We start from the raw sequence: 12264 nt of genomic DNA, 5'->3' as shown, positions 1-12264 counted from the left end.
TTTTTTTGTGGGTTGAGACTACTTCATAGAATGTGGAGCGTTTATTCATCAGAAGGCATGTAAAGTTGGTTGTGTTTCGTTCTTTTACATACTTTTTAGTGAAAGTATGAGATCATATATGTACTATTTTCTAACTCATTTTCCTAACTGAACAATATATTTTGGTCATTTTTCTATATCTGTATCTTCATTTTTAGCATAATATTTTATATATCTATACAATAATTTATTTAATCTATCCCCATGATTAAATGTTATTTTCTAAGTTCTCCTATAAAGAAAATCATAATGAACTTCCTGGTAAATAAATCTTCTTTCCTAAGGATGCAGAAGTAGAATTACTGGGTTGAAGGATATGCGTTTTTTAAAAGATCTGGATTCATCTTTCTAAGTTATCTTCTAGCATGATTATACCATGTTTATTCATAGTATCTTCTTTAGACGTTGTGAAAGTGGATTATTACTGGTGGCTCATTGGTAGTAGAATTATTTAGCTAGTTCGTGTAAGTTTACAAATGGGTTTATAGTTAAGGAGGTGAGAATCTAATCTTAAGGAAAAGCAGAAGGCCAATTATTGTGAATATCATTTATCCAGGTTACTGTTGATATTCTTGAGTATTTTTAAGTGATGGAATGACTTGTATGAGTTCATAAATGTAGAAGAGGGACAGGCTTAGTGATTGTATTGCTATTTTAGGATGGCTGCTAAACACATTGAAAAATCCATGAGCTTATGTTTAAGGCAGCCTTACAATTGTAACTGCATAACTAATGCTGCTTCTCAAGCTTAACCTTTCTTGCTGGTATTCATTAAACTTGGGTCCAAAATTAATGAATAAGTTACATTTTAGTTTGAATTAGCATTGTTCCTGAGGTTATTGGGAGTTATTTGGTAAGTCATTTTCTTGGAGTATTTCTTTTCCTTTTTGGGGTCACTGATACCTTTGAGAATCTTCAGAAAGATGGGAAACCCATAAAATTTTACATATAATTTCAGGAGGTTTATAGACATCTTGAAGTCTATTTCTGGACATCAGCTAAATAACTGTATACTAAGACTCCTTTTGCCAAAGACTTAAAATGAGTATGTGGAGATCGAAGGAAGAATAGGTGGTTACAGGAGAAATAAATCAGAGTATACAGGAATTTAATTTGATTTCTAATTGATGATCTGAAATTAGTTTTGGATTTCTTCTGTGATCTGTAAAATGACTAATATTACCTAATTCATAGAAATATTCCCATATATTCATATATTCATTTATTCATATAATAAATTAAATGTAAATTTTTATACAGTAATATAATTTAACAAGTTATATTCTTTCAAATTTAAATTTTAATATGCTGTGTCTCATCAAAATAATGTTGTTTCTGGATTTACAGTGGTATTGGGATTTAAAAAGAATTCACTAAGTTAATGTATCTTTGGAAATGTTTGCAGGAACCAATGATGCCCATGGACCAGTCATCCATGCATTCAGACCATGCACAGACAGGTAAGGATGTTACTGGCACAAACCACTGCTCATTAACAAAGTATCATTTAAAGACTTCTTTATGTGAATCTTTGACCTAAGTTTAAAAACACTGATATTCTTCTGAAATAAAAGCTAAGTAACCATATTTCATCGTGTTAACAGCAGAGTCACAATATATAACATATACATCCGGCACTTTATAAAGTAAAGACAACTAAGTAAACTACAACAAATGACTGTTTTCTTTCATTCAGATAAATTTCTTTTGAGACCCCTTTATATTCAGTAAACCTATTTTTTTTCAACAATGAAAACATGTACTGATTTTGTGGGTCATGTTGACTATATTCAAGTGACCTATTTTTATTAAAAGCTCTATTATGAAATATAGAAATTATGTAAAACTAAAGAGATGCTGCACAGAAAATTCAAAAAAGATCATGAGTTCAAATGTCTCATAGATACAAAACCTTAAATATGTATCTGGGAAATTTGGAGAGCAATTAAATGGGACAGAGCAGTCTGATCTGGAGTGAATCAAGAAAAAGAAAGCAAAGGGGTTTTTCTGGAAGGACAGAATGCAGTATATTATTCATGGAAGAAGCTGGTTAAAAGAAATGAAGGCTTTATAGTCCAGTCTTTGTCAGTTCTTTACCTGACCTGTGTGCATGGTACATTCTGAATCAGGAACATTTTGAGTATGAAGGAAGTGAGGAGTGAAAACTGGAGACCTTTTGTCTCTAGGCCTCAGTCATACTAAAACAATTAAATAAGGTATATGGAGTCACCTTTTTTAGAAGGAATTGATTAATTTGTAAGGAAGGGAAGTATTTTTAAAATAGCAGAAATATTTGTTAAAATCAGTACTTGGCTGTTGATTGGTTCCTGCTGTCTTTACCCTCATTAAAAATTAAGATTTAACTCATATTTACATATAATTTTTTGTTAATAGGACAGATATTCAATTGTAAATGATGAACACTTATTCAGAAATAAAAACTAAGGAAAGTCAGATCAGGAGAAATTTTTAAGTCAAACTGAGTTAATGGATACTTTGTTTTTCTCTCTCTCTCTCTTTTTTTTTTTGTTTGGGATTGGGTTTTTAGTAATTCCATATAATCCTGCAAGTCATGAGAGTTTGGACCAAGTTGGTGAAGAAAAGGAGGTAAGATAATTAGTTTTATGGTACATTATGTCATCAGCTTTTTAATAATAGCTAGACAGTTTAAAAATGTGACAGACTGACTTGCTTAGATTTTTAAATGATCATGGTGGTAAGATGCAGGGATGATTTTTGATGATTCTAGATTTTTATTCTGATTTAATCCAATGATTACTAATTTCATTTAAATTAAGAAATGATCTGGTGTGATAGCTTATTTTCACTTTAAGATAGCATAATCTAAAAACTATAAATGTATTTAAGAATGGTGTTTAGAATACTTGATAGTATTGTTTAAAATATATTATAGATCCTTCCATTTTGTGGTCTGGTTATTTATCTGTATTCCTAGTAAGCTAAGATTTTTGTCTTCATCATGAAAAGATGTTCAATTTTATTAAAAACATACTCTTCTTTTTTTAATGGAGTTACTGGGGATTGAACCCAGGGCCTCACACATGCTAACCACATACTCTACCACTGAGCACACACCCCTCCTCCCTTTTTTTAAATTCTTTTTTTTTTAATAGAGGTACAAAAAGAATATGAAAAATAAGGTATATACTTATATGTGTAACTGAATCACTATGCTGAACACCAGAAACTAATACATTGTAAATCATCTATACTTCAATTTTTAAAAATGAGAAAAAAAGACATTTTATAGCATTTATGGAGTTGATCATGTGTAAATTTCATTAATTTTCAAATGTTAAGCCTATTTTCCATTTCTGAAATAAATTTAATGTGTCATGATGTATTACTCTCTTTATATATTGATGAATCTGATTGCCAATATTTAGGTTTTAAAAAAAATTATTAATGAGAGTCATTGGCCTGTAAATCCCTTTTTGTATTGGATTGTTTAGTTTTGGTGTCAAGATAATACTGGACCCATAAAATGATTTTGGGATTTTTTTCTATTTCCAAGGTAGAATCTTATAAGATTAGCATTATTTATCGCTTATATTTTAGAAAGAATTTGTCAGAAAAGCACTCTTGGCCTGGGGTTTTCTTTGTGGGAAGTATTTAATCCTAGATTCCATTTCTGAATAGATGTAGGACAGTTTAGCTTCTCTGTTTCTTGTTGTGTTTGTGTTATTCCTTGGAATTTGTTTAACCTAAATTTTCAGATTTATTGACATAAAGATGTTAATTTCTGAGAATATGAAATTATATGCTTTTTTAATTCCTGATAAAAGTTCCTGTGCATTCTCTTTTTCTTCATCAGTCTTGCCAGGAGGGTATCAATTTATTAGTCTTTTTAAAGAACTTTTAGCTCTTTGTTGAATGCTTATTTTCTATTCTAGTACACAGATTTCTCCTCTTATTATTTCCTTTTTTTTTTGTCAGTTTAAAATATATCTTAATCTCTATTATGGTTTCTTCTTTGATCCATATATTATTTAAAAGTATACTAATTGATTTTCCAATACTTGGGAAATTTTTTTGTTAACTTCTAGCTTAATTCTGCTGTAAGTCAGAACGCATTCCGTGTGATTTCAGTCCTTTGAATTTTGTTGAAATTTGCTTGAAGACTGAACACATAGGCATTGGTAAATGTTCCATATGTATTTTTAGATGCAGTATGTTCTATAGTTGTTGGGTGTGGTAACTGTACATGTCAATTAGGTCAAGATTATTAACAATTTTATTCAGTCTTCTGTTACCTCACTGACTGCTTGTTTTTTCTGTACCAAAAGGTTTCTGAGTTTACCTTCTCTTTTTAGTTTTGTTAGTTTTTGCTTCATATATTTTGAGGCTATGTTATTAAGTATTCTTATGAGTCTATGATTCAGAATCATAAAATCTTCTATTGGGTTAGCCCTTTTTCATGAAGAAATTTCTCTCTGTAGAAATGCTTCTTGTCTTAAAGTCTGCTTACCAAATTACCTTAATATATAGTGTCTTGAAACAAAATGTATTATGTTACAATTTCTATGGGTTAGAAGCCCAAGTGTGACTTATCTAGGTCCTTGTCTCAGAGTCCATTCCACACTGCAGTCAGTGTGCTGGCAGACTGCAGTCATCCCAAGGCTTGGCTGGGGAAGGAACTGCTTTCACACTCACCTCACTGTTGGCAGGTTTCAGTACCTTGCCACAGGGCCTTAGGGCAGCTCACAGCAAGGTAGCTTGCTTCATCAGAGAAAGCAAGCAAGCAGTGAGATCCAGAGAAAATAAATGCTAGCAAGACTGAACACACAGTTTTTTGTAATCTAATCTCAGAAGTGACATTCCGTCAATTTTTGTCACATATTTTTCATCAGAAGCAAGTCACTAGGTCCAGCCCACACACAAGGGGAGGGGACTTTGCAAGTGCATGAATACTAGGACATGGGGATCACTGGTGCTCTTTAGAAGCAGCCACCACTGTAGGCTACAACTACTTTGTCTCATATTAGTTTAGCTGCAACTCTCTTTTGGTTAGTGATTCTATTCTATTACTGGTTGTTCTAGAGATTGCATCTTATACTCTTAACTTACTTAAATTCAGCATGAATTATTAATATTTTTTTACCATTTCCCAGAATATGCAAGGACCTTAGAACAATTTAAATTTATTCATGCTTCCTTCCTGCCTTTAGTGCTATTTCTGTCATATTTTAAATATTTGTGTGTGTGTGTGTATTAGTGTTTTTAAATAGTCAATAGTTTTAAATGTGGATAAATCTTATTTAGGTTTATCCATATTTTATTCTTTTTGTTCAGTACTCATTCCTGCATCTTCTATATGAGGTCTTCTTTCTTCTCGAAGAACTCTATTTGCTTTAATGAATGCCTGCTAATGATAGATTTCCTTAGTTTTTGTTTGTCTGAAAATGTTTTTATTCCACTTTCATTTTGAAGGCTATTTTTTCAGGGTATAGAATTGTAGGTCAGCAGGCCTTTTTTCCAGGCCCTGTGAAGTTGCTGTGCATTTGTTCCATTTGATTCTTTTTTATCATTTTCACTCAGCTGTACTTAAGTCTGTACATTGCTTTACCTTCTTACCATTCTCTGCTTTCTTAATCTGCTCTAATCCAGTTTCTTTCACTCCTTTTAATTTATCCTTGTTACCAAATCAGATTATTATTTTTAAATTTTAATGTGTTGAGCTTTCTTTTGAATCGTCATTCTCCTTCAGTTTTCATAATACCTTTTTTTTTTTCTGTTTTGTGCTTAGTAGTTTATCTTTCTCAAAATTTGCTCTTTGTTTTTCTTGATACTCTTCACTTCAGAAAATTCATACTTAATTCTCACGGGTACATCTGTTGGTTGTGTGCTGAGGATTTTGCAGGTATCTAATAAAAGATTGTCTTGAGCCTTCTCTGTAAATTATCAGAGGCCTGAGTTTCTAGTTGTTAATGAATTGTAAGGCTGCCTTTGTCATTCCAAAGGAGACTTGGTGTTGTATTAAAAAAAGAATGTTTTCCATTAGCTGAACTGCCTCATGCCTGTTTTCTGCCTGTAGCTTGTGGAAATGTCTCTGAAAGTGTCCTCTCATTAACTCAGATTTCATACATCAAGCTTTCAGCAGACTTTCCTCTTGATGTCCCCTTATAACTTCTAACTTCAGCGTGAAAAACCAAGCTCAGTATCTCATCAACTCTGTCAGTCTGATCCTGTGCTCACACTTTATTTTTCTGGCAGTGATACCTCCAATCTCCTAGTCACCAAAGTTAGTCTCTTTTTTTTAATTAATGCATCTCCATTGCCTCCAGCATTTCTTAGATTTCAGCTCCCTCTCCATTCTTAACACCACCCTGCTGACCCCAACTCATGAATTCATCCTACCTCTTGAATAGTTAGATTGTGTTGTTTGGAATGATGTAAGAAAATAATTAAGAACTTAAGTCAGAAAATATTAAAAGTATTATAGGTATAGTTATAGCTCAGTGTTAGAAATATATTGTATTATGCAAAATATTTCAAGTGTAACGCTGATATGATTGTTCTCAACAGGCAATGAACACCAGGGAAAGTGGCAAAGCTTCATCCAGTTTAGGTCTTCAGGATTTTGATTTGCTCCGGGTAATAGGAAGAGGAAGTTATGCCAAAGTACTGTTGGTGCGGTTAAAAAAAACAGATCGTATTTATGCAATGAAGGTGGTGAAAAAAGAACTTGTCAATGATGATGAGGTAAAGACAGTGATGTTTGTGTTTACTGTTAAGTTGGCTCAAGTATACTATTTCAGAAGAAAACCCAGTGTTTGTGCCTTATTATTTCAGTCTTTTCTAAATATAGGCTTCAAACATATTATGTAAGGTATATTTAAAGTTATCTGATGATTATTAGATTTTTTAAAAAATAAAAATCAAATCATATTATTATCAAGGGAAAGTACTTGAACTTTGTAAAAGTTTTCTAGACTGTTTCATAATATTGAAAGATTTACTGGTAGTGTTTTTCTCTTTATATGTAAATTATTATTTCATGATTATCAATGCTTTTGATATTTAGCCTAATTAGTTAATAATTGTGTTCGTGGTAATGGAATTGCTAAGAACATATTTATCATAGTTTTGATGATATCATTTCAGTTTGACACAGATTTCTTTGACATTTTAAAATAGGATATTGACTGGGTGCAGACAGAGAAGCATGTCTTTGAGCAGGCGTCCAATCATCCTTTCCTTGTTGGGCTGCATTCTTGCTTCCAGACCGAAAGCAGGTAAGACTGAAACATAATGGAATGATTACTGGGCTTTACACATTTTGATATATTACACAATAAGAACCCTTTCTATGGTCATTCCTGAAGTGGAAGTCACATGGAAACAGACACAGCAGTACTGTGCTCATGATTTCTTGCTACTCATACTCTAATCAGTGATATCAACTTGACATTGAGATCAGCAGTAGGAAATTACTGCTTTAGGCCAAAAAAAAAAAGCAAAAGGCCAGGTTATATCTCTAAGATTCTAGTTTTAGGATTCGAAAGTTTCCTAGAGTTTAATAGGGGGATAAATCCTTAATTCTTTTACCTTAAGTGACAGTTGAAAATGACTTATCTTGTACAGGCTAAAACTGGGGTGGGAGTGAGAGCTCTGGATCACAAGTGATACTGCTTTAGAATAGGAGAATTGCTATCATTCTGGTTTACTTTCTGTGATTAAACAGCCTTTTACTCCAGTACCCTTTGTTTCCACCAAATTCCTGGAATTTTTGTTAAGGGTGAATCATGTAGAATGCTTTCTGTGTCGTCAGTGGTTTCCACAGTGTTTTTTTGTTTTGGTTTGGTTTTCTTTTTTTGGAGGGAGGATAATTAGGTTTATTTATTTTTAGAGGAGGTACTGGGGATGGAACCCAGGACCCTGAGCATGCTAGGCATGCGCTCTTCTACTTGAGCTATACCCTCCCCCTTCCACAGCGTTTAAAACGCAGTTACACCGCCTTATTCTGAATCTTGGTTTCACATGTTCTCTCTCTCCTGTGTTTTAGATTGTTCTTTGTCATAGAGTATGTTAATGGAGGCGATCTAATGTTTCATATGCAGCGACAGAGAAAACTTCCTGAAGAACATGCCAGGTTAGTTTCCTGTTTATTGTTTGCTCGATTTGGATTTTGCAAGGGAGAGCTGTGGGACTTTTTATATGCCAGTGAAACAGTAGGTAAATCATTGATTTTGATACTAGTTAATTCTTTATGTCATGTAGAGACTAAGCTAAAAGTTAATTTATATTATAATATATATAATATGTTATATATATAATAATTGTAAGCAATTAAAAAGTGTAAACAGTATCAAAGGAGAAACCTTTAATCTACTGAACTCAGTTGCTTTCAAATATTTTGTCTATTCAGCATCAGCCACTGAAAGAATTGATGAATTTATAAACACTTTACTAATCTCCTCAAGTTTGCAGTGATCTCTGGCAATACTTATTAGAAGATTATATTTCATATATACTTGAGAGTAATAAAACAATTCCTCTCAAGCTATTATGTAATTCTGATTGTTCTTCCATAATTATAATCTCTAAATTGTTTTGCCTTTGGCTTTTCCCCTTATGATCCCATGTGCTGATTAATAAGAGAAAAGTGTGTTAAATATCATTTGTTTGTTTAGTGCTCTTAAGATATTATGCAAGATTGTATATTGTTTATATAAATGTTGGAGGAGTTAGGTGGCTAGGCACCATGGTCTTGGTTATGAAGTTTAATCCATCAGTGCCATGCTTTGCTGTTTTTCACTCATAATTAGCAGTAATTCTACCCTTTTGCCCTTTACAAGAGTAATGCCAAAAAGAAGCATAGGAGTTTGTATAGGTATGTAACAAAGGTTAGATATTGATTTTAAAAAATAACTTATTTAGTGGAAATCTTGCTATTCATTGATATTTCTTGTCAAAAAGAGAAAATATCCTTCAACTTCATAAGAAGATATAAAGTGTATTAATCTAATCTCAAGGCCAAACTCTTTATTTGTTTTTTACTGTATGTTCATTATTTATTTAGGCTTTATCAAATGGTTACCCTTCATAGCAAAGCCACAGATGATATTTTAAATTGTGAATATAGCCAGTATTTCTTCCTTGTTTGTTCAGTTGGACTTGGGGGAAGTAACCTAGTTTTTACTGTATTAAAGTGCCCATTCTGGTTTTATACCATTTTCACTTTTCTAGGAACCAAAGTGCGGGATAAGGGCTCAAATTCCCTCTTCATAGAATTAAGTAGCTAGAAGGTGTGTATTACATACCTCCAAGCATGATCGTGATAGTATTCACCAAAGCAGCTATAAATCAGCTTGGGTGTTTCATTTTCATTGTTCAGGTCAGAAGTTCTGCTTATCACCAACGAGTTGGTGGCAGTTTTGAAAAGTTCTTTAATATTAAATGTTACTATTGTAGAATAATTTCTTCCTATTCCTTTTCTAGAAGTTTAGTATAGATTTTATGGTTTGAGGGGTCAACTCTCCATACTCTTTTATTTTAGACCAGCCAATGATTCTTAGCATTTGGGGAGATCATTTGTCCCTTAGAGAAGTGATGTAAGCTGTGAAAACAATTGGAGAAGTACACGTACATACAACTTTGCATCCAGTTGTAGGAATATGGACTTTCTGAAGTCTATCCAAGGACCCAGATTAAGAACCCCTGCTTGAGACGTTCAAATTAAACATTAAACTTTACAAAAAGTATGAGTTTAATTTAGACTGGAACTTTTGTAGTTATATTTGGGGCTCAGCTATTTTAAAGTGGTACTCCAATTTGTGTTTTGGTGTTGTTCCTAAAAACACTGGAAGAAAAAAATCTTTTGACATGATTTTGATGTTCTGGTTTGCAGATGGGAGTAGGATTTAAATACCTTCCTTTAGAAACTTACCACAATTTAAAATTTTGAATCAAATGAGCAATTTTTTATTTTATTTTAGATTTTACTCTGCAGAAATCAGTCTAGCATTAAATTACCTTCATGAACGAGGGATAATTTATAGAGATTTGAAACTGGACAACGTATTGCTGGACTCTGAAGGACACATTAAACTCACTGACTATGGCATGTGTAAGGTGAGGGAAATTTCTAGTTATTCAAAAGATCTCAGCGGCTCAGGAGATTGTTTTGGTAAATAACTTCATATTTAAAGATGGGGAAATAATTGCTACTTTGTTTAGGATACTTTTTGGAATTCTAGCACAAAGGCAAATGTACTTACTTCCTAGCCATTTACGAAATTCCATATTTTCTGTGTTATGTTCTATAATAAAGAGTTAATTTATTTTTATTGTCCATAAGTTTTTGTCTTGAAAGTTGTGACACTATTGAAGAAAATGTGGTGGTAAAAGCTGTCTGCAAACCCACAACTTTAACGCAACTGCTTGTGAATCTCCTTCCAGTTTTTGCCATTTAATTGTGATGCTTAATAATGCATTCAAGATTTTCCTAGGAAATCTAACTTTTTTTTATATTTAAATTTAAACATCTGACATCAAGTATAATAGAACCAAATAATTTTCATTACTCTCAGGACATATCCTTTATTTCTTGATATTTTATTCTTTTTTGTAACAACATTCCATGTAAGGGTCCAGTCTTCTTTGACAAAACGTGTAGGGAGCTACTTTCCTCATTAAAAGAGCTGGGGTGGAATGATCTTCACACAGTAAATACGGCAGCAAGTGTGTAAATCTGCTGATCGCCTGTCCCCACTCACCTGAGGGAAGTGCCTTCACAGCCTCTCTCCTCTATTCAGAGAAATTTGGGAATCCTCTTTTGCCTGGAAAATACTATTAGAAAAAAATTACTTGAACTTTTGTTACTCTTATTGAAAAATTATATTGGTTTGTAATATATTCTCCTCTTCCCAGAGATCCTTGATCAAGTTAATCAGGATCTTTGATAAATCTTAAAGGTTTTATTTAGTAGTTCTTGAAATTGATTGTCTTGCTTGTCTCCCTTTCTGTCTTTCCTCCTTCTCCAGGAGCTGTTTCTAATTATTAGTAGGAAAAGATACCAGGGTTGGAAGTCTTGTTCAGAGACTTTACTAACAGAACTTTGTCTCTTTTCCAACTAACATTTACATCCAATATTAAAGCTTATGGGAAATAAATCCCCTGAATTTTGAATGTTCTTATTTTGTGACTTAGAGTTAGTATTTAAACTTACCTGAAGTCTGACCTTGGGCAAATATTGGGTGAATTTCTTTTCCTTACAGTAGTTCTTTGAGAAATCTAAGACACAGGTTTTTTTCATAGTTTCTCCGCAAATACTTTAGATTTCATTAATTTCTTCAGTTTCTCACTAGGTGCTTTTATATAAAGAATGCAGAGAATGGTGCTGACTGTAGGCATATGAAGACTGCAGTTAATATCGTCAGACTTATGTTTGAAATATTTTATGAACATTGATTTTTTGTTGTCTGAAAAACTTTAGCTGTTTTATCAGTTGATGTGCCTTTAATTTTGTTTTTTCCTCAGCAGGTGACTTTTTTTTAATGAAGTGCAGTCAGTTACATTGTGTCAATTTCTGGTGTACAGCACAATGTCCCAGTCATGCATACATATACATATATTCATTTTTATTCTTTTTCATAAAAGGTTATTATAAGATATTGAATATAGTTCCCTGTGCTGTACAGAAGAAACTTTTTAAAATCTATTTTTATATATGGTGTCTAACATTTGCAAATCTCAAACTCCCAAATTTATCCCTTCCCACCCCCTTTCCCTGGTAACTATAAGATTGTTGACTGTGTCCAGCAGGGGGTTTTATAATCATATCTATGATATACTGTAGATAGTTCAGCTGATGAGCCTACATTCAGATAGCCAGTCACAAGGTTATAGCATAGCTCTTTTACAGGTTAACAAACTGCATCCCTTGCCTCTGACTCTTGCCTTGAAAATGCGTGTCATTTACCATGAGACTATATGTCAAACCATTGCCAATAATACAGAACAACTTAAATCACATTCATAGTTCCTTGTATAGGCACACCTCGTGCTATTGTACTTCGCTTTACTGTGCTTCACAGGTACTGTGTTTTTTGAACACAGGTTTGTGGTGACCCTGTGTTGTCAGATGATGGTTAGCTTTTATTTTTAACAATAAAACATTTTAAAATTAAGGTATGCACTTTGTTTTTTAGACATAATGCTGTTGCGCACTTATTAGATTACAGTATAGTGTAAACATAATTT

General features: G+C 32.8%; 1 protein-coding gene across 1 annotated transcript in view; it reads left to right on the top strand.

Moving 5' to 3' along the window:
• Nucleotides 1-12264, top strand: part of PRKCI (protein kinase C iota) — a 62832-nt gene that overhangs the window by 37331 nt on the left and 13237 nt on the right. Inside the window, exons 7-12 of the mRNA XM_032484444.1 lie at nucleotides 1445-1499; nucleotides 2588-2646; nucleotides 6586-6762; nucleotides 7198-7295; nucleotides 8066-8152; nucleotides 9999-10134. Coding sequence (XP_032340335.1) covers nucleotides 1445-1499; nucleotides 2588-2646; nucleotides 6586-6762; nucleotides 7198-7295; nucleotides 8066-8152; nucleotides 9999-10134 — 612 coding nt within the window. The remainder of the gene's footprint in view (nucleotides 1-1444; nucleotides 1500-2587; nucleotides 2647-6585; nucleotides 6763-7197; nucleotides 7296-8065; nucleotides 8153-9998; nucleotides 10135-12264) is intronic.

The sequence above is a fragment of the Camelus ferus genome, chromosome 1 (assembly GCF_009834535.1).
Source record: "Camelus ferus isolate YT-003-E chromosome 1, BCGSAC_Cfer_1.0, whole genome shotgun sequence".
Taxonomy (NCBI): Eukaryota; Metazoa; Chordata; class Mammalia; order Artiodactyla; family Camelidae; genus Camelus; species Camelus ferus.
The sequence above is the reverse complement of the archived record's forward strand: the minus strand, read 5'-3'. Positions and strand labels throughout refer to the sequence as shown.